Source organism: Astyanax mexicanus, chromosome 9, assembly GCF_023375975.1.
Source record: "Astyanax mexicanus isolate ESR-SI-001 chromosome 9, AstMex3_surface, whole genome shotgun sequence".
Taxonomy (NCBI): domain Eukaryota; kingdom Metazoa; phylum Chordata; class Actinopteri; order Characiformes; family Acestrorhamphidae; genus Astyanax; species Astyanax mexicanus.
The window spans coordinates 44,254,261-44,277,517 of NC_064416.1; the positions used below are offsets into that span (position 1 = coordinate 44,254,261).

The 23,257-nt window shown below is 38.1% G+C and overlaps 1 protein-coding gene across 2 annotated transcripts in view; it reads left to right on the forward strand.

Annotated features, from left to right (window-relative positions):
• Positions 1–13,574, forward strand: part of fgf7 (fibroblast growth factor 7) — a 36,452-nt gene extending 22,878 nt beyond the window's left edge. For both annotated transcript variants that reach the window (XM_022687004.2, XM_022687005.2), the window contains 2 exons: positions 6,889–6,995; positions 8,956–13,574. In XM_022687004.2, the coding sequence (XP_022542725.1) occupies positions 6,889–6,995; positions 8,956–9,171 (323 nt within the window). In that variant the 3' untranslated portion in view covers positions 9,172–13,574. The remainder of the gene's footprint in view (positions 1–6,888; positions 6,996–8,955) is intronic.
• Positions 13,575–23,257: the final 9,683 nt, after the last annotated feature.

A 23,257-nucleotide genomic window follows, 5' to 3' on the forward strand; every position in this document is an offset into this window, starting at 1 on the left:
CTCTGGGTAAGGGCTGTGTTAGGGCTGTGTTAAGGCTGTGTTGGGGTTCTTGTCTCTAAGGCTCTTGGTGCTGCAGTGTCTCTGGGTAAGGGCTGTGTTAGGGCTGTGTTAAGGCTGTGTTGGGGTTCTTGTCTCTAAGGCTCTTGGTGCTGCAGTGTCTCTGGGTAAGGGCTGTGTTAGGGCTGTGTTAAGGCTGTGTTGGGGTTCTTGTCTCTAAGGCTCTTGGTGCTGCAGTGTCTCTGGGTAAGGGCTGTGTTAGGGCTGTGTTAAGGCTGTGTTGGGGTTCTTGTCTCTAAGGCTCTTGGTGCTGCAGTGTCTCTGGGTAAGGGCTGTGTTAGGGCTGTGTTAAGGCTGTGTTGGGGTTCTTGTCTCTAAGGCTCTTGGTGCTGCAGTGTCTCTGGGTGCTCTGTATCGGTTGCAGGGATTGTAAATGGAAATGAACTCGGCGATGCTCATTAAAGGTCAGGTTCTGAAGCGAGTGCAGAGTGAGTGTTGGGCGAGTGTGTGCAGGATTCTCTGTGAGACAATTAAACACACACACTGTCTCTGATCTAAACACACTGAGGGACTCTCTAAACTATTCTAATCTTAGTGTGAAGTATTAAACACTGCACTGATTTTGATTGGGTTGAGGTCAGGTCTAAAGGAAGGCCTTTCTAACTAGTTTTAAGAATGTGGGATAATTCCGTAAAGAGCTGACCATCATATTAGAAGAAAGCTGTGGTTTCAATTAGGGGTGGGACATATGGCCCTAAAATAATAACAATATTTAATGGTATTTTCACAATAACGATACTTTTGGAGATATGACAAAACACTGAATATATAAAAAAACAAAATTTTTATTTTATTTTTGCATTCAATGCGATATTGTACACCCCTAACTGAGATATTAAAAAATACAAGAATTTTATCAGATTTGTAACAGAAGTCAATGGGAATAGAGCCGGTATGCGTTTCTTTCATACCGCCATACCGCTAGAGGGCGCAGCGGAGCGCCGTGCGAAACAGAACCGTCAGAAGCACACACAGCCCTATGGAATCAAATGCTGGTCTAGCTATAGTGACTTTGTCACTATATTTAGCGACTTTTTAGACCCCCTAGCGACTTTTTTTGGTAAAAAAATGTGACTAGTGACAAATCTAGCGAGTTTTTGTGGTGTTGTTGGAGACTTTTGGGGAAAGTGAGATGAACACACATGCTCTTCTATGGCGTCATTTTGCTGCCAAAAGTCAAGAACGAAGTTTTTAAATGCAAGAGCCTGTTTCATGCAGCGCTCACGGATTTTTTTTGCTCACGTGTAAAATATAGGTGTGCTCTCACAAATTTACCATTCTCTCTCTCTCAGATTAACTCTCCTCTTGTATGTATCTGCGCGCGCTCTCCGATATATCATCCTCGTGTGCTATCTGGCTGTTCTTAATGTTATGAGAGTGTGCTAGCACGCTTAACTTCCCCCAGTGTGCTCGCTCCTCGAACACAATTTACAGAGCAGGATGTAAATATAAACGCGTCTTTAGTGTGACACGAAAAGAAATCACTGAATTTAACTCACACAGTCTCAGTCCACAGTCTCACCTCATTCACCACGCAGCCTGTCACTCCCTTCGTCCTGCCACCTTCGTGTCTGCCTCTTTGTAAAAAGCTAAACATCTAGCCAGCTAGCTCATCAGTGAACAATTTGTCTATAATAGGCTTGAAAATAAAGAAATCTTAAAAAAAAAAAAAACCTGAAGAAAAAACAAACTGCTGCTCTTATGGTTATTTTGAGAAGTGACTGCCTCTTTAAAAAGCAGAGTTAGAGTTCATTTGTAACATTTCTGACATATTTAGGGTGCTTTTTACTTTTTTCTCTCCCACAAAGTTAATCCTTTACAGCTCTAAAAACATGTATTATGAAAATTAGGCAATGACGACATTTAGTGACTTCTAGTGACTTTTAGGACAGCCAATAGCTACTGTCCTTACTGAGGAGTTGGCAACACTAGTCTAGCTCTGTTCTGCAGAGAAATAAGAACAGCTCCTGCTGCTGTTTCCTCTGTAGGAGTGTTTTTATTCCAGTAAAATAGGACAGTAACTACAGCCCTTTTAAATATATTAATACTGTAGCTTGAAGGAGGATTTGAATGTATTTTCTGAATGGAAAATATCTATCTATCTAAGATAGCAATGAGCATTGTGGACTTGCTATGCCCAGGGTATAAGATAGCTTTTAACAACTAGTATTTACATGGATACCAGTGGTAGACTGAGTCCTCAGGGCAGAACAAGGACTCGGTGAATTATTCTGAGATTATACTGTATCTCTACTTTGGACTTTTGAACTCCTAGAGATTCCCCAGTCCCCAGAGCTGGACGATGTATCCAGAGACAGAGAAGTTTCACAACCCGATCTTGGATAAGCGGTTAATAATGATTGATTTAAAACATTTTGTAATTTAGTCTTGATTAAAATAATGATTTTTTTATGCTGGTAAGTGCGAAAGTGCAATCAGTAACTGGACATTCATAAATGTAAACTTAAAATTGTGTCAACCATAAGTGTTTATATCTGTCAGGCCTGTGTGTGTGTGTGTGTGTGTGTGTGTGTGTGTGTGTGTGTTGCAGGGATGCTGTGGTTTATTGGCTATAGTGTAGCGTGCAAAGCAGCTCTGACAGCCCCCTCCGAACCCTCAGGCTCAGCTTTAATCTCACTCAGAATAATGACCACCCAAACCACCTTACACACACACACACACACACACACACACACAGGGAAATAGTTTCTTCTCAATCACACAGCCCACCCTCACCCTACACACACACACACAGATCACACAGATCACACAGACGCACATTGGGAAATAATTTTCTCAATCACACAGCTTACTGTTACCCTGCACTCTTACCCTCCTCATGCACTCTCTCCCTGTCTCTCACACAGACACACACACACACACACACACACAGATATATAATGATATTCATATGTTCAGATTTGACATGGCATCTGATTCAGGATGTAATTTGATTTGATTTCAGTTCTGTGTTAAATTTTACTCAGTTCTACTCAGTTCCAGTATGTAAAAGATGAAATGTGCTTAAAACTTTCCTTTGGTCTACAGAACGAGTACGTCTGCGTCTTAAAAGGGGTTTTCTTAGAAAACCACTACACACACTACACTCATTTGAGACATAGAGCCCTATTATTTACAGGTGCGACACAATGCTCATTGCTATCTTACACCCAGTCAATAGTCTATTTTCACACCTTATGCCTGCGCCAATAACCCTTTCAGAGCTGAATTATATTCCAGTGATGGGAAAATACAGTCATATGAAAAGGTTTGGGCACCCCTATTAATCTTAATCATTTTTAGTTCTAAATATTTGGGTGAATTATAAGCACGCCACAAAGTCGTATGCAAAAGCACACCTCAGGCGACTCTGTTTGTGGCGTGCTTGCAGAAATGGCTTCTTTCACATCACTCTCCCATACAGCTTCTCCTTGTTCAAAGTGCACTTTATTGTTGACCGATACACAGTGACACCATCTGCAGCAAGATGATGCTGCAGCTCTTTGGAGGTGGTCTGTGGATTGTCCTTAACTTTTTCATATGACTGTAAAAGTATATATAATAATAAATAGAATATAAGAATGCTGTTTTTGTCTGTATGGGACAAAAAATAGGACTGTAATATTTTTACATTAACTACATATAATAAAACTTAAATATAACTAAAATATTTAATTGTTTTTTAATGTCCATTGCATTGTTTGCCATTTTTATTTTGTATTTTATATTGCCTTTTTAAGCTCACAAACCATCCCTAAACATTAAAATCAAATAAAACGAGTAAAAATGTGCTTTTACTTTGCCTCGTCGGCTCTAGTGCTGCCATGCCCTAATGTCTTGAGTTGCTGTGTTTTCTAGTGCAGTGGGCGGAGCTAAGCTACTACTTCATTGTTTGGTAAACTTTTTCATTGGGTGGTTTATGGTCTATTCTGATGGACAACAGGCCTTATTAACTGTTATGTGCAACAAAACATAAAAAAAATAAAATATCCACTGTAATGGACGCAGGATCTGAGAGTTAAAATAGCGTCAGAGTTTAGGAATATATTTAAAATGATGGGCGTGGTGGTCTGGAAGTGAGGTGTGTTCAGGTATGATTCTGGCATGTTTCTATCTTGGCGTTGGAAAATGCGTCACTGACTGATTAAAACCCTGATAACAGTCAACACTCAGAACCCCAATCCTATCTTAGCCATGCAGGAACGCTGTGCGCATCCTTCCTGTACATACACCAAACCCTCGTATAACTTTACCTTGACCTCAAAAATAAACAGAATAAAGCTTAAAAAAAAACTTTGAGCTGCTGGCATACCTTCACAGAGTGAATATGCAGGTCAGTATTCTCTACTGGGACGCTCAAAAAACACTGCACTGTTAAGATACGAACGCGCCAAAGTCAGAGCTCACCTGCCTTTTAAAGCAAATGACTACTGGCACACTGATTGATTTATTTTACATCATGCCTAAAATGCACTCCTGATTAATTAAGAGAATTAGTACATGGCTTTTGCGCTCAAGGCGTATTTTTTGTGCCCTCACGATACTAAAGACACACAGACACGCCCTAAATCCAGCTGCGTGATGCACAATTGAACAGTATGCTATAGATCGCTAAAATAGGGCTCATAGACCATTACATAAATTTAAAAGCTTTGGTAAGGCATTGTGTTATTCTTAAAGAAAAGGAAAGTATTTAGTAGATATTCTATACTTCTCTATAACACACACGCACTGTAAAAATAAAAAAAAATTCAAGGCTATTTGAAAGCTTTAGTTCGGATAATCTATTTTCAAATATAAATATAAAAAAATATATATTTATTTGGTCTTATTCTGCTGCATCAATTAAAAAAAGAAAAGTAACTGGGAATTTATGACCATTATGTTTGTCTTCTTATGAGTCATAAAACCTTGCAGTAATGCAGTTGTGAGCAGCCAACAAAAAACAACTTGTTCTTACAGCCTCCAACACTGGGGATAGAGAGTTAACTATTATATAACACATATATAAATCCCAAGAGAAAGCAGCAGCCTATGGAGAATGAATACACACTGATAATGAGTAAGAGGTGCAACGTGCCCAATATGTAAATACAGCTCTTGAAAAAAATAAGAGACTACTTCAGTTTCTGAATCAGTTTCTATGATTTTTACGGTGGCCGAGAAAGCCCAACGCAGTGCAAATTGAAAAGCGCTGCAAAAGCACAAAACACATCCATCAAAATTACAACACAGCAAATAGAAAAACGCGCTGCAAATACAACCACAACACAACGGAAGTGAGTCACAACACAACGGAATTTTCCCGGGGGACCTTAAAAGATGCTGTACCAGCTGTATACAAAGGACAATAAGTGGCAAACAAGCTTCTGAAAAGTAAGTTATGTTTATTACCTGTGATTACCACGGTTGTGTGCATATTATTAAAAGTTCTGCTTCACAAAACGCCTTGTTTGCCACTTATTGTCCTTTGTACACATAGTGAAGTCCGAGACGTTACTGAAGACGCAGCTTAGCTGGTACAGCATCTTTTAAGGTCCCCGGGAAAATTCCGTTGTGTTGTGACTCACTTCCGTTGTGTTGTGATTGTATTTGCAGCGCGTTTTTCTTTTTGCAGCGCGTTTTTCTAGTTGCTGCGCCTGTGTTGTAATTTTGATGGATGTGTTTTGTGCTTTTGCAGCGCTTTTCAATTTGCACTGCGTTGGGCTTTCTCGGCCACCGTAGATTTTGCTATTTATAGGTTTATGTTTGAGTAAAATGAACATTGTTGTTTTATTCTATAAACTACAGACAACATTTCTCCCAAATTACAAATACAAATATCATAATTTAAAGCATTTATTTACAGAAAAAGAGAAAGGGCTAAAATGATAAAAAAAAATGCAGAGCTTTTAGACCTCAAATAATGAAAATAAAACAAGTTTATATTCATAAAGTTTTAAGAGTTCAGAAATCAATATTTTTGCTATAATGAACCCCGTCTACACGATGCGGGGAGGGGAACTGTGATGTTACTTGGGGTACAGTTCGGAACAGCTTGAGACGGTTCTCAAGCCAGGTCCCGCCCCCTCAGCTAGGTGAGTGATAAAGATGAGGGTGGTGATGGGGTGGAGGCAGGTGCAAGGTCAAAAGTCACGAAGGTGAGGAGCACCTGGGAGGTATATATATATAGGACCAGGGAGAGGAGCTTGGGAACTTGAGGCGTGGTTCATATCCCAAAATTTTGGTAATTCTTAAAAACACTAGTGGAATAGCCCTGATGGTTTTTCATGCATCTTGGCATCATGTTTTCCTCCACCAGTCTTACACACTGCTTTTGGGTAACTTTATGCCTTTACTCCTGGTGCAAAAATTCTAACAGTTCAGTTTGGTTTGATGGCTTGTGATCATTCCTCTTCCTATTGATTATATTCCAGAAGTTTTTAATTTGGTAAAAATCAAGAAGCCAGAAGCCAAATGGTAAAGGTCTAAGTTTTCCTCAAATTGGCTGGAGTGCACATAAAAGCAATTTCATCACTAACATCAGGTGAAAACCCCTGCAGACTTGCTCAGTAGACCCCGTTTAACTAAAGAGTCAAACTGAGCATGTGCAGCAGGGCAGAGTCGTTGGCTTGGCCAACTAGGGTTCAACTAAGATGTGTACATTTTGCAACACATATTATTTAGTTACATTAACTTTTAATAAGATACTTAAGTAAGTTAGTTATTAGTCCACGTTTTTGTTTTTACAGTGCTTTTTCTCTCTCTCTGTCTCTCTGATGGTTTTGTCTCCATTTGTTAACCCCTGCTGTGTGTGTGTGTGTGTGTGTGTGTGTGTGTGTGTGTGTGCAGGTATTCTGGAGATTCGGTCAGTGTCAGAGGGAGGAGTTCTGGCCATTAAAGGGGTGAAGAGTCAGTATTATATTTGTATGAGAAACAACGGGATGCTGTATGGAATGGTAACCTGATCTCTTTTCACTCAAACCACACACACCACTTACATCTACATAATAAATCACGTTTTATTAGATCTTCTAATAGCTCAGAAATGGGAAAAAATTACAGGCATATTTTTGTAGTTAACAATGTTGATATGAATATAAATCTAATATATATTTTTTTAAGTTTTACAGTTTTATTTTATTTTTTTGTAAATTAATACTGAAGTGATCTAGACTATGAAGGAACACATAAGGAATCATGTTGTAACTTAAGTGTTAAACACACAAAATACTCTGTGAAGAAGCTTTTATGTGCTGTTATCTGCCCTTTCCTGGAGTGGTCCTGATGAGTGCCACTTTTATCACCTTTTTTGATGGTCAATGCGATTGCACTTGAGGATACTTTCAAAATTCTTAATATGTTTTGCATTGGCTGACCTTTACTCAACACTGAACATTACTCAAATATTCACTATTCACTGTATACCTGTAACTCTACCTCTTCACTGCTTTACTTTAACTGATGCTCTCAAACACATTAAGAGACAAGAAATTCAAGTAAATAACTCTTGATAAGTTCAGCACAGCTGTTAACTGAAAGCCTGAATTCCAGGTGACTCTACGTTTTGTTGTTTTATAAATAATTCCATATGTTTTCTTCATAGTTTGGATGACTTGAGTATTAATCTACAACGCAGAACATTTTAAAATAAATAAATAATGAATTCAAGGTGTGTCTTAACTATTGATAAATAGTTTAGTATCCACAACAGTTTATTCAGTGTCTAATTTTTATTGTTCACATGAATTAATAAGTAACAACTCTTAATTACAGGTGTATCTCAAAAAATATATAAAAAGTATATCATCCAGAATTTTTTTTTTCAGTAATTAAGCTTAAACTCTGCTGAAACACATCTGATTTTGAACTTGATAAAACACAGTGGATCAACACCAGCAGATGACATGTCTCTCCAAACCATCACTGATCATCAGTAAATTTTACATTTCATTTGTAAATCAAGGGAGCAGAGTCTGGAGGAAGAGTGGAGAGACACACAGTCCAAACTGCTTGAGGTCTAGTGGGAAGTTTCCACCAATCAGTGATGGTTTGGAGAGACATGTCATCTGCTGGTGTTGATCCACTGTGTTTTATTATTATTTTGTTTTCCCACAAAATCTTACAGCACTTCAAGCTTCTCTCTGCTACTGACAACTTTTATGGAGATGCTGGATTTTATTTTCCAGCAGGATTTGGCACACTGCCCACACTGCCAAAAGTACCAATGGGTCTTATATAATATACTTATTTTCTGAGACACTGACTTTTGGGTTTTCATTGGCTGTAAGTCATAATCAACAATAAAAGAAATAAACTCTTAAAATAGATCACTCTGTGTGTAATAAATCTATATAATCCTGTGTAAGGGACCTATGTTACACACTGGGCAAGTCACCATGCGATTTTTTCTAACTTACACCTCATTTACAGTCCATTTTTACGCCTTGCATCTGCCCAAAGACGCTTATATAACTATATCTACACCGATGGGCGCGGTGGTCTGAAAATGAGATGCAGCAGAAAACACAGGTGCGCCACAAGTCTGATGTCCATTGCTATCTTGGCAACGCCCCTGCTTGTTACACAACCTGTGAACTGGTACCTGCCTTTTGCGCATTTTGAGACGCACAAGGTGTACTTTTCCCATCATTATGATAGCAAAGACACACTGAGACGTTCCAAATTAAGCTACATGGTGCACAGTTGGCGGCACATCCATATATTGCTAAAATCGGGCGCAATATATTAGTTTCACTCAACAAATGTATTAACTTTTCAATTGTATCATTTTTTGAGATGCACGTGTGTATTTCATTTCTACTATGACTAAGTATAAGTATTACTAAGTATATAGCGTGAATTATTCTATATATAGAAGGTGTGTTGTGCGTTAAACTTCTTTCCTCTGTTCTACAGAAAGAATACACCAACAGCTGCGTCTTTAAGGAGGTGTTCTTAGAAAACTACTACACAGGATATTCGTCTAACACGTGGAAAAAAGACGGGAAGGAGATATTTATCTCTCTGTCAAAGAAGGGCCAGCCCCTGAAGCCCAAGAAAGCACGCAGGGAGAACGGAGCCTCACACTTCATCCCACGCAAGTGCACACAAGACGGCAAGACACTGGCCTGATGCACGAGCACCGACGTTATTCCACAAACCGTGCAAAGACTATAAGCAGTTTCACAACAGACCACTGTCCCTTTTTCTGCTGTGTTAACGTCTCCGGACTGAGTGCAGGACATGCCATTTCCTGATTCTGTGTTATTTGGAGACTTACTGGACTTTGACTGAAGCTCTGATCTGCAGGAAGTCGGACAAAAATGGAAAAACAGCTACAAAAAAGTTCTAAAAACTTTATTAAATAAAGTTCTCTACTGGTCGACTGATCAGTGACAGTTAAAGGGTCAGTAAAAAGCCAAATGGGATATTGAGGACTCCTAATAAAAAGGTGAAATGTGAGCATAAGCTGGATTCTACTGTATCCCACTAAACTGGGGACAAACGGACATGAGAGCAACAGCAGGACGCCATCGCTGCTTTAAAATCAGCAGTAAAGTGGCCATTAGTACTGTGACAGTGCCAGTGCCTGAGATCTTCCAGAGCAGGAGATGGCTTTATATGACATTGCTGAGTAAGGCTATAACCACAAATATTACCATGAGGTCAGCAGTATAAACAGTGGAATCACAGCAACCCACAGCACATTAAAGCTCTATTCTCAGTTATTTTTGTTGTGTGCTGGAGTCCTGAGAGCACGGACCACTTTACACTGTAACCGGAGTCTCTTCTCATACTGAAAATCATCTTCAACTTGTTCTGGAGCACAGTGCTCTCGTTTAAAGGGCCCATATCCTTAAAAACTTACATTTGCTTGTACTAAATAGTAGAGTTTGATATAGTAAATAAAACTGCCAAAAGAAGCTAAACGTATAATATCATAACCATGAATGATATTATTAATTATAACCATGAATCAATATGACGATATTTCTGGGTATATTTTTTATAAGATTTTCTTGCCGATATTACATTATGAATATACTAATGCAACAAACCAAATATTACCATTTTATTCCATATAAATCAGAGTTTCATACATTCAGTAGAAACAAAAAAAATCTAAAAACATTTGTCTGTTTCACACACTGTACAAGATATGGTATGAATTATTTCTCAAATAACATTAGTAAATTTTACTTAAATAATTAGGATAATATAAAATATTTAAAATTCTTACTTAAAGGGGCACTAAACCCCCTTATTTCATCTGACTTTACCCTCAGCTCAAATTTGAAAAAGGGTCAACACTGGGTGATGTATGGGTTTAGAGATGGGGCAGGAGAGAAAGCCGATTGGCTAAGCTGCAACAGCATGATGATTGGACGTTAGCAGGGGGAGGTATTATTGATAGACTGATCTACATATTGTCATGTGTCTGCATACTAAAGTACCACGGACACATCATCCACGCCTATAGCACAGCTAAACCTGAGAGGGCGCTGTAGAGGCAGAAATTACCACAATAAAAAGTATTTTTTTTTAAGTTAGGAAATGTTTACACATTTCAGGTATTAATAGAAAAAATATGGTTTAGGATTTAGTGGCTCTTTAAATAATGTAGCACCATATTAACCCATACATCTTCCCTATTGGTTCCTGGCATTATTTATTTGTATAATGGGTGTCCCTCAACACTAATTTACCATCAGTGTGCAGTCTTGTCCCCTCTTTGGTTTATTGTTACAGTGGCTTGCAAAAGTGTTCATACTCCCTAAACTTTTGCACATAAAGTTGTTACTTTACATTTGCAAAATCAAATATGTTTAAATGTGATTTTCATTGATAGACTAACAACAAAGTAGCACATAAATGTGGCACATACTGAAGTGGAGTGAAAATGTTACATGGTTTTTACAATTTTAATCAAATAAAAAAATCTGAAATGTGTGATGTGCAAAAGTATTTACCCCCGAAATCAATACTTAGTAAAGCCACCTTTCACTTCCACTGCAAGCCTTTTACAGTGTGTCTCTACCAGCTTTGTGCATCTAGAGACTGAGATTTTTGCTCATTCTTCTTTATAAAACAGCTGAAGCTCAGCCAAGTTAGATGGAGAGCTTCTGTTAACAGCAGTTTTCATGTCTTGCCAGAGAAGTTCAATGCGATTTAAGACTGGATCATCATTCTAACAAATGAATATTCTTTAATCTAAATCATTCAACTATAGCTCTGGCTGTATGTTTAGGGTCATTGTCTTGCTGGAAGGTCAGTCTTCTTCCCAGTCACAAGTCTTCCAGGATTACCCTGTATTTAGCTCCAGCCATCTTCCCATCAACTCTGACCAACTTTCCCATTCCCTGTTTTTTAATTATTAACTAAATGGCCAAGGGAAGGTACAGTAACATGACTATATACAGTTGGAATGACTACACACTGATGGTAAATTAGTGCTGGTGGGTCACACTCATTATGCAAATAAATGTTGCCAGGAACCAGCAGTTATATTATCTATAAATGAAGAGATTGCAATGCTATTTAAAGTCAGCACAACTCAATTAAATTGAGTAAATAAAACGGTTTTAAGTACATTTAAATAGTAGATATTAAATAAACCAATTAAAAATATATATTTATATATTTGTTTTATTACGTTTTCAGAGCAATCGTGTTTCTCTCAAGTAAAATCAATATCAAATTTTACAGTGTAAAAAGTACAGTGTAAAAAGTAACCAAGAACGTAATTTTGTATGAAATAATAAATACATTAATAGTGTAACAAAAAGGTAAAGGTAACAATATAAATCTAATATAAAAAGTGCAAAATACCCGTCACCTCTCCCAACAGCACTTTACTTTCACCCAATGACAGCAATTTAGTTCTGCCCATCCTGCCAATAGCAGTCTAGCTACACCTATTCTTCATATTTCTGTTTAGCCCAAATATTCTTCCACGGTTTAGTCCCTTCCTTTTCCTCAATTACAGTCTAACCCGACCCATTCATTCTACAACACTGGGCAGCCAATCACAACAGGGGTACTAAACCACCTGATTTTTGCTGACTCCACCCTCAGCTCAAATTTGAAAAATGCTAAGAAAATAAAATAAAATAAAATAAATATGTGACTAGTAGTTTGGGAGGGCACTGAGTGACCTATGATTTTAGAGTCAGGGCAGGAGGGAGAGCTGATTGGCTGAGCTGCAGAGGTGGAAATGTTTATACATTTTTTAAGCAGGACACTACTTTAGAGGAACACATTTTATCTACTTATAAAAAAAAAATTGGATTAGGGTTTAGTGGCTCTTTAAAGTCACAGTTACTGTCAGTTATTAATCTTAATAAATACAAACAGATAAAGGGAGAACAAAATATAATCCTTTTGTAATTAGTTATGAATGAGAAAAAGTTATACAAACTCAAAATGAAGATATGGGCCCTTATAATTCTCCAGGTCTTATGTTTCTCTGTCAGCACCATACATTCTGTTCACACCCATTTTTTTTCTGGTTATTTACTGAAAGATCATCACCATATCCATTACAATACTCACTTTTCTGACCATCTCACTGGACTCTCCACCACATTTACATTTCCTAGTGTGCCTTAAAGCTCTCCTGATTGTAAAATCTGTTTTTCAGTATTGTTATTTATAATATTTGCGGACAATCCAGATGAGTGAGTGTAGTATTAGACTAGTAGTTTAGGTTAAAGGTGATAATTTGGTGATTAAATAAATGCACATATACAGACATCCCAAGTTGCAAAAAAATCATTTCAGAGAGGTACCCCTGGACCTGGAAACCCATAAAACTCCCCCCCCTACCCCCACACCCATACACCCTGAGTGCACGTTTGTGTTCACTCTGTGTCCACTCGTTCTAGATTCCAGGAGATTTTATCTGACTTGTGGGCAACAGGGAGCCGTTATTGATATGCGGTAGACTACCGCAACTTCCGGGAGACTTGGGGCGTCTGGATATTTAACAGTTAATATATAACACTAAATATATAGAGTCTAGATCACACCAGATGTTATGATAAGTGTAAAATGCGCAAAATTGTAACAAAAAGAGCAGAGAAGTTGCACTCAATTTGGTTTTATGTGGCTAATTGATAATTGGCTAATTGCCAATTTGCCAACGATAATGGAGGCAAATGCTACAGATTGCATCAGCGATTTAAAATCTCTTTTTGAAACGCCACTTTGGCCTTTTGTTTCGAGTGTTTTGGTAGTTTTAATGTCAAACTGAAAAAATACTAACCATAATTTATCTTTTTGGTAAGTTAGAAATTATATTAATATAATTTTTCACCAAACTATCACTTTAAACAAAGTCCAATACTCACCCACCATCTGAATAACTAAAAGCTTTAACCACTAGTCTGCAGACACAGTGTGAGGAGTGTGTGAGGGCTGAAGTTAAAGTGTGTGTGTTTTTTTGCTGCTATCTGCGACGTCATAAACCGTAAATGGTGTTTTATATTTTAGATATTAAAAGCTAAAAACACAAATAAATACACAAATATTTCATACCAAGTGTTCTGAGAGTCATTGTGCATCACACTGTCTTATATTTACACACAGTATACCTGCCCAATCAGAGCCTCGTCTGGATTATTTGGCCTTATTCATACACCTACATACCAGTGAAAGGAGTGTTATACTAGAATTTGATACAATTTGCATCTGGGATTTGTTGTGGGAGTGTAACAATCATGTCTATTGTTAAGATGGAGAAATATTAGAGGTTGATTTAGGTTACAGTTGCAAGAAAAAGTATGTGAACTCTTTGGGATTACTTTGATTTCTGCATAAATTGGTCATTAAATTAAATGTGTTCTGATCTGTTTAAACTAATACCACACTAAATATATGTATGCATGGTTTTCTTGAACACAACATGTTAACATTCACAGTGTGGGGAAAAAGTATGTGAATCTTTGGGTGACCCTCCTTTAGCAGCAAAAACCTCAACCAATCGTTTCCTGTAGCTGCAGATCAGACCTGAACAACAGTCAGGAGGAATTCTGGATCATTCCTCTTCACTAAACTGTTTCAGTTCAGCAATATTTTCCTTATAGTAGATTTATCAACAAAAATGTTAGCATGTGCCAGAGATTTCTGTAAGTCTTCAGCTGACACTCTAGGATTCTTCCTCACCTCATTGATCATTCTGGGCTGTGCTCTTGCAGTCATCTTTACAGGACTTTACCACGCCTAGAGAGATAAGCAACAGTGCTGAACTTTCTCCATTTGTAGAGCGTCTGTCTTACCGTGTACACATGAACCTCAAGACTTTGAGATACTTTTGTAACCCTTTTCAGCTTCATGCAAGCTTCTGAGAGCTATTTTATGCGAACATGCTTCACATCAGTAAACTCAAGGGCAGGGAAGCTTTAACAGACACATCCAATTTCATCACACTGATTGGACTCCAGGTTGATTGACTCCTGGCTCCAATTAGCTCTTAGAAAAGTCCTTAGTCTAGGGATTTACATACTTTTTCTCTTCTTTTTTTATGTGGTATCACTGTGTTTGTCTATTGTTGTGAATTCGATGAAGATCAGAACACATTTAATGACCAATTTATGCAGAAATCCAAGTAATCCCAAAGAGTTTACATACTTTTTCTTGCAACTGTACGCAGCGTTTTGCACTTCTTGTAAAAAGCCTTGTTAAATACACTATCCAACAAAAGTGAGCACAACCCATACATTTCTGCAGAGAATTTATATCAAAATAACTCAAGACACAGCCACTATTGCCTAAATAGATGGCTACACAAGTGAGTTAACATCACAGTAAACAAGTGTTGTTGTTCCTCCCCCGTGTCATGTGACTGATTCAACAATCAGGTTTTAGGTGTGAATGGGGAGCAGGTGTGTTAAATTTGGTGTTTTGGGTACAATTTTGCTCATACTGGCTATTGGATATTTAACATGGCACCTCATGGCAAAGAACTCTCTGAGGATTTGAGAAACCAAACTGCTCTTCACAAAGATGACCTAGACTATAAGAAAATTGCAAACACTCTAAAACTGAGATACAGCATGATGGCCAAGGAAAGTCATACAGCAGTTTTCCATGGCAGGTTCCTCTCAGAACAGATCTCTTCAGGGTCGACGTCAAACATTTCTACTAAATAACTCAACTCAACACAACACACAGCCATTAATGTCTAAATAGATGACTACACAGGTAAGTACATCTCACAGTGAAAGTGTGTTGTGGTCCCTCCCACGCTGTCATGTGACTAAAAAGTTCAAGGTCTCAGCTGGCTACTGGATATTCCACATGACATTTCATGGCAAAGAACTCTCTGAGGATGTGAGAAACAGAATTGTTACTCTTCATAAAGATGGCCTAATATATAAAAATATTGCTCACACTCGAAAACTGAGATACAGCATGATGGTCAAGATCATATAGCAGTTTTCCAGGGCAGGTTCCTCATTTTTTTTTCTTCTCAAAAATAGATGCACAATTGCTGCCAGCATTGCTGCAGAGCTTGAATTCACATTCTATAGTGAAGAATATGGTAACATGCACTGTACAATTCAATAAGAATTATTTTCAAATTATGTTTACACACTGTTTACTAAAAAACACAGTTTTATTTACTCTCTGTATCATTAAGCTGAGTTTACTGACTTTAAATAGCATACTAACATTAAAGTTTAGTTAATACAACCTATGGGTTTCAATTTGTAAGAGGACTGCTGGTATATTTATATTAGCCCTTTTAGGATGAGTAATTACTGTTAATTCAAAAAAGTTCTCTTGTGCTTTTATGTCTTAATAGCAAATAAAAATGTGTCTGTATCTTTTTCTTATATGGAAAAATCATCCAGCTCAGAGTTCTTTTTATTGTAGTATCATTCTTTCCATGATACTTTTTTAGTGTACCAGACAACACAGGTAAACACAAAATGCTATTTTTAAATGATGGTGTTCATTATTAAGGGAGAAAAAAAATCCAAACCTACACGACCCTGTGTGAAAAAGTGATCGCCCCCTTGTTAAAACTTACCGTCACTGTGGTTTCTGATACCTGAGTACACTGTCTCTAACCACACCCAGGCCTGATTATTACCACACCTGTTCTCAATCAAGACATCACTTAAAAAGGACCTGCCTGACAAAGTGAAGTCCACCAAAAGATCCTTAAAAGCTAGACATCATACCGAGATCCAAAGAAATTCAGAAACAATTGAGAAAGAAGGTAATTGAGATCTATCAGTCTGGAAAGGGTTATAAAGCCATTTTTAAAGCTTTGGGAATCCAGCGAACCACAGTGCGAGCCATTGTCCACAAATGGCGAAGACATGAAACAGTGGTGAATCTTCCCAGGAGTGGCCTGCCGCCCAAAATTACTGCAAGAGCGCAGCAACAACTCATCCAAGAGGTCACAAAAGACCCCACAACAACATCCAAAGAACTGCAGGCCTCACTTGCATCAGTTAAGGTCAGAGTTCATGCCTCCACCATCAGAAACAGACTGGGCAAAAATGGACGAAAAACCACTGCTGAGCAAAAAGAACATTAAAGCTCGTCTCAATTTTTCTAGAACACATCTTGATGATCCCCAAGACTTTTGGGACAACATTCTGTGGACCGATGAGACAAAAGTTGAACTCTTTGGAAGGTGTGTGTCCCAGTACATTTGGCATAAAATAAACACTGCATTCCAGAAAAAGAACAGTATACCAACAGTAAAGCATGGTGGTGGTAGTGTGATGATAGTCTGGGGCTGTTTTGCTGCATCAGGGTCTGAAAGACTTGCTGTGATAAATGGAACTATGAATTCTTCTGTCTACCAAAAGATCCTGAAGGAGAATGTACGACCATCTGTTCGTGACCTCAAGCTGAAACGAACTTGGGTTCTGCAGCAGGACAATGATCCAAAACACACCAGCAAGAGTCGTGGCTTGGGTACGGTGAGGCTCAAAACTTTAATAGCCGCTTCACTTACTTAAAGTAAGCAAAAAAAAATATTTGTTTGTGCACACTCAGTACTCACGACCTCTCTAGAGAATGTTCTGGGTGTCTGGTGAAAGCAGGACGACATAGAATCAGCGAAGTTGTAGTTTAGGCAGTCTGGCAGTAGTTTAGGCAGTCCAGTAGTTTTAGACTGTAAGTTTAGGGAGAGAGTGAGGCTCATGGAATGGTGGAACAGCCAAGAAGTAGAGGTTAGATCGGGCCCAAAAATTCCGACCCGACCCAGCCCCATGCATTTTTAAAAACAGCTAAACACAGTGCTGCAAGTCAAACGCGGAGGAGTTCACGTGTGAGAGAGAGATACACAGAGACAGAGAGAGAGAGAGAGAGACACAGAGAGAGAAAGAGAGAGAGACACAGAGAGAGAGAGAAAGAGAGATTTGCTTGTTCTGGTGTGAGCTACTCACAGGTAAAGGTTCTCTTTTATCTCCTCATGCTCATATTCTAGTCCCATACATAACTCTGCAGCTCCCTCAGTGTTTTCTGTCGTATTTTGAGGCTAGCGTACGGAGCCCCTAAAGGGACGTGGTGTATATATTTTTTTTACATAGAAAGTGGTGAGCACCACTTACTAAGTCGTGAGCACGACTTACTAAGTCGTGAGCACGACTTACTATGTCGTGAGCACCACATACTAAGTCGTGAGCACGACTTACTAAGTCGTGAGCAGTGTAATGTGATTAACTAGCTAGGTTAGCTAATGTTATCTATATTTCATTGTAAAATGTTTTAGCTAACGATAGCCAGCTAGATGTGCACAGAAAGAGCTTTTGGGCACGGGCACGTGGACACGCGGACACACACACACACAATCCAGTTATCAAAATCATATTTATTTAGCTGCCATGTGTGATCAAATGTAGGCTGCTTTTACAAAGATCTAGCTTGCTAACCTAATGCTAGCTAAGTTAGCTTAGCTTTAAGGGTTTCATTGCTCTCTGTACAATATATGGTAGGCTTGGGTTAAAGTAGCCACTGTGTTTGGTGTGTGTGTGTGTGCCCAAAAGCTTTTCTGTGCACATCTAATAAGAGTAAGCTGGCTAACATTAGTTAACATTTCCCACTGAAAAAAAAGTAGTTACCATTAGCTAACCTAGCTAACATTAGCTAAAACATTCCCCACTGAAATAAAGTAGTTACCATTAGCTAAACTAGCTAACATTAGCTAAAACATTCCCCACTGAAATAAAGTAGTTACCATTAGCTAAACTAGCTAACGTTAGCTAAAACATTTCCCACTGAAATAAAGTAGTTAATATTAGCTAACCTAGCTAATGTTAGCTAAAACATTTCACATTGAAATAAAGTAGTTAATATTAGCTAACCTAGCTAATGTTAGCTAAAACATTCCCCACTGAAATAAAGTAGTTACCATTAGCTAACCTAGCTAATGTTAGCTAATACATTCCCCACTGAAATAAAGTAGTTACCATTAGCTAACCTAGCTAATGTTAGCTAAAACATTCCCCAATGAAATAAAGTAGTTACCATTAGCTAACCTAGCTAATGTTAGCTAAAACATTCCCCACTGAAATAAAGTAGTTACCATTAGCTAACCTAGCTAACGTTAGCTAATACATTCCCCACTAAAATAATTTAGTTACCATTAGCTAACCTAGCTAACGTAAGCTAATACATTCCCCAGTGAAATAAAGTAGTTACCATTAGCTAACCTAGCTAGCGTTAGCTAATACATTCCCCACCGAAATAAAGTAGTTACCATTAGCTAACCTAGCTAACGTTAGCTAATACATTCCCCACTGAAATAAAGTAGTTACCATTAGCTAACCTAGCTAACGTAAGCTAATACATTCCCCACTGAAATAAAGTAGTTACAAGTAGGAACATATGCCAGTTTAAACTATAGCTTGCTAACTACCATTATCTGGTGCTCACGACTTAGTATGTGGTGCTCACGACTTAGTAAGTCGTGCTCACAACTTAGTATGTGGTGCTCACGACTTAGTAAGTGGTGCTCACGACTTAGTAAGTCGTGCTCACGACTTAGTATGTGGTGCTCACGACTTAGTATGTGGTGCTCACGACTTAGTATGTGGTGCTCACGACTTAGTATGTGGTGCTCACGACTTAGTAAGTCGTGCTCACGACTTAGTAAGTGGTGCTCACGACTTAGTATGTGGTGCTCACGACTTAGTATGTGGTGCTCACGACTTAGTATGTGGTGCTCATGACTTAGTAAGTGGTGCTCACCACTGTCTATGTAAAAAAAATAAATAAATACACCACGTCCCTTTAGGGGCTCCGTACTAGCGCGAGCGCTTACAACTAACACCGCGGACCGCGAGGTGCTGCAGCGCTTGTGCCGAATCCGCGGCTGAATCCGACTCCCGCTTCGTGGACAGAATCGGCACAACACCCCCCGCTGTACAACTGGGAGTGAAAACAGCGCTTATAAATAAATTAGTTTAGTTTCACTTTAGGTTTTTGTTATTTTATTTAAAAATAAATATATAATTAAAAAACAGATGCCTACATCTAAGACTATTTTCTGGAGCCCGACCCGACCCGACCCGAGGAATGTGGTGGGAAATCTCGGCCCGACCCCGGGTCAGGTCGGGTTCGGGCAGAGAATCTAAGCTCTACCAAGAAGTCATGAAACAGCTCCCTCGTCAGCACTCAAGCTCCATGTAGCTCACTGGGCTCGTCAGAAACACTGTCCGTGTCCTGTATTCACATAATTAAGCTTAGCTAAGCCAGGTTTAACCATATTTCAAGCACAAAAGCAGCTACAGATCATATTCAGTGTTACTGAGTTAGCAAACATTTTGACTAGCTTACAAACAATAGAGTGTAAAGAGTTACTAAATTGACAAAGCTTATATACATGTGAACATATCCAAATTTACCTCATCAAAGATGCCACAAAAAGTCACACAAGTGGTTTAAACTGTCCGTTAGCCATATTTTGGACTTATTTTGAGCAGAAACAGCTCCTGTGCTGCATGGCTGACTGCTCACAGCGCTGCTGCTAGCTCCCACCCACTTCTCAAGATTCTGACTGACAGGAAGAATAACCAATTATCTTGCTCCAAAAAAAAAATATTTTAACAGAAGTTTTTTAAGTTTTTTTTAAGCACAATTATTTATTAACTACCGTGAGTGAGCACAAAAAAAAACTTTTATACAAATAAAAATGAACTTGTTTTTAGAATTCCCTTAATTTACATAACTTGAAAATTAAACAGGGCTACACATGCAAAACAGAGAGGGTTCTGATTGGCCTGTTCTGTACAAAGAGTCTATAAGTCAGCCAATCAGTTTTTAGTGTGGGCGGGCAAAACCTTCCTAAAAATGTTCCTAAATTTAAAGTGAAATTCAATGTGTGAAACAAATCTACCACACTTATCCTTTACACATGCAAAGAGTAGTATATACTCAAATGTGTTTATTTATAGAAGTCTTTTTATACACTGTAACATGGTAATATTACTACTTTCTCAGATAATATGAATGAGTTTCATCTTTATTTAATTTCATAAAATCTTAATGATATGAGTATCACATGTTTATGACTAAACTCAGTTGAGTAAACTAAACTAAACCCTTTAAAGATCTTACTTAAATAATGTGTAGCACCATATTAACTGACGCATCTTCCTTATTGGTTCCTGGCATCATTTATTTGCATAATGGGCGTGGCCTACAGCATTTACTCACCATCAATGTTTAGTCTCATGTAGTGATGGTACTTTTTATAGGGTGTGTATTTTATAATAGGCTAATTTTACTCGGAAATATACAATATGATTACAATCTGACAATTATGTTCGTGATGGGCCGAAAACCACTGGATTAAATCATCCATTGCTTGTATTCGTCTGATAATAATAATGTAATAAATACAGAGTGAAACTGTATCCAACACATAACCCCCAGAGTCTTTAACCAGGAGATTCCAGTATTTTATCTGACATCATCCTATTAAACCAGATAAGATCAGCTGTGTTACTGCAGTATCACACACACACACACACACACACACACTCTTAGTCAGACACATAAACTACAATAATCTCATTTCCTCTGAGGATAAATGAAAGTGTATGGTAGAGCTCAGGCTGGGGTTCACTCCAGTGCTGACATGTAGGAGGAGGAACAGACCTGTATTATCTGCACTGACTCTGCTCATATATTTTCATTTAGTAATAATTCAATATTTAGTATTATTGTAATTTAATATATTAATAATGCATTCCCAAGACTGAGATTCCACAATGAATCATAACTGGAAAGTGTATTAGTGTAGACAGGCCTAATCCAAGTCTGGAGAACTGCCTTTCAATGTTTTATTAATTTTTTTTTTTTTTTTTTTGTATTTAATAGATTTATTTTGCATCAGTCTCATTTTGTCTCGTCTTCATTAAATACTAAATTACTGAACGCTTGAAAGAGAATTTACTTGCTTGCCTGACTGCAGTAAATGTACTGAACTTTTCAAACTCTGGCTACCTCTGTAAAAAGGTCTAAATATACACAAATAAAAAGGATTATTCAAGGTTTCTTTATTAAAGGTGGACCACTTCACTTCTGCCTCACTGGAGATCAAACCAGCATCTCTAGACAATCAGACAACCGCTGATCCTCGAAGCAATGTTTTAAAGGGGCACTAAACTCCCTTAATTTATCTGACTCCACACTCAGCTCAAATAAAAAAAAGGGTAAGTGTACTGGGTGATGTATGGGTTTAGAGGCGGGGCAGGAGGGAGAGCTGATTGGCTGAGCTGCAGCAGCAGGAGTGTGCCTCTGATAGACGTGAGATCCAGATGGTTGAACGTCAGCAAGGGGAGGAGTATGCATGCCTACAGCTCAGTTGAACTTAAGAGGCGGAAATTACCACAATAAAAGCATTTTTAAAGGTGAGAAAAAATATATAAAAATTTTAAGCAGGAGCAGTATGTTTCATTACTTTAAAAGGAACACATTTCAGCTGCTAATGAAAAAATATTGTTTAGGGTTTAGTGGCTCTTCAAAGACTAAATATATATATATATATATTTGGTTGGTTATAAAAAGACAGTATTGACTGTTGTTAGGAACTGTCAGTTCATGGGAAATGTGGAGGTCAAAATGAGAATTTACTTTTTAAGTTAATTTTGGAAGTTAAACAAATGTTCTATATGTTCTTTAAGATTAATTGAATAGTTATCGTTAAGTTACAGTTACTATTATTAATTTTACATTCAAAAAAACCTTCTTAATTAAATATAACTACTTTTTTTTACTCCGTAGGTAAACAAAACCGATTTGTGGTTAATCACATTTTTTTATTTCATCTTGAAAAATGTACAATTTAACGACTAGTATATCTAAGGCAGGGGTCTCAAAGTAGCGGCCCGCGGGCCACATGCGGCCCGCGACGCGGTTTCATACGGCCCCTCACGGGTTAACAAAATAAACATACATCTGGCCCGCAATTCAATTTAATTATTTATGCTTTATTATGTTCGTTTTCATATTTTATCTTAACTTGTATTTTGGTGTGTGTGTGTGTGTGTTTTTTTTGCTTACGCTGCGTTGCCTGCTTTAGTAGTCTTCAGTAGCCTTCAACAGTCTAACCTTGCAGCCGTGCTGTGTCCACTAAACTCCGTAGTTATAAACATCCTGAGGTTAGCAGCGCGCTAACTGACCTGTTTATAATGTAATCCGAGCAGTGCCTCCGTGACGCTGCTCTAAACTGCTGCTGTTAGCTGCTTGGGCTGAAAGATGAACTGTAGAGAGCTGTATTATCCGGTTAGTGGGGTTATTTTATTTCATACACAGAAGAACTTAAATTTTTTTAAAAACGCTCCAGACTGGCTCAGCTGAGTCCTGTAGCCCGTGGCTGGGCTGCAGCTCTGACTAAGCAAAGACTGCGGGCTTGTGGTGCTGCAGCTGCAGCTCCGACTAGTGGTTGGATGAGGAACTGCTAAATCTGAGGAAATGCTAAATCTGTCACAGCTCACAATTTTTGATTTTATATTTATTAAGCCTTATTTCAGTATCAAACGTTTTGATCAAAGTTAATATAACTTATAAATTAAAAGGATTTATGTTAATAGAGCAACAAGCAACCATTTTTCCATGCAACTGTAATATTTGATTGAATAAATAGTATATTGAGAGTTATTTAACATTAAGGAGTAATTACATTCATTTTGTATTACATCTGGTTACATTTTCTTATATTTATAAGTTACATCTGGCCCTCAGAGGACAG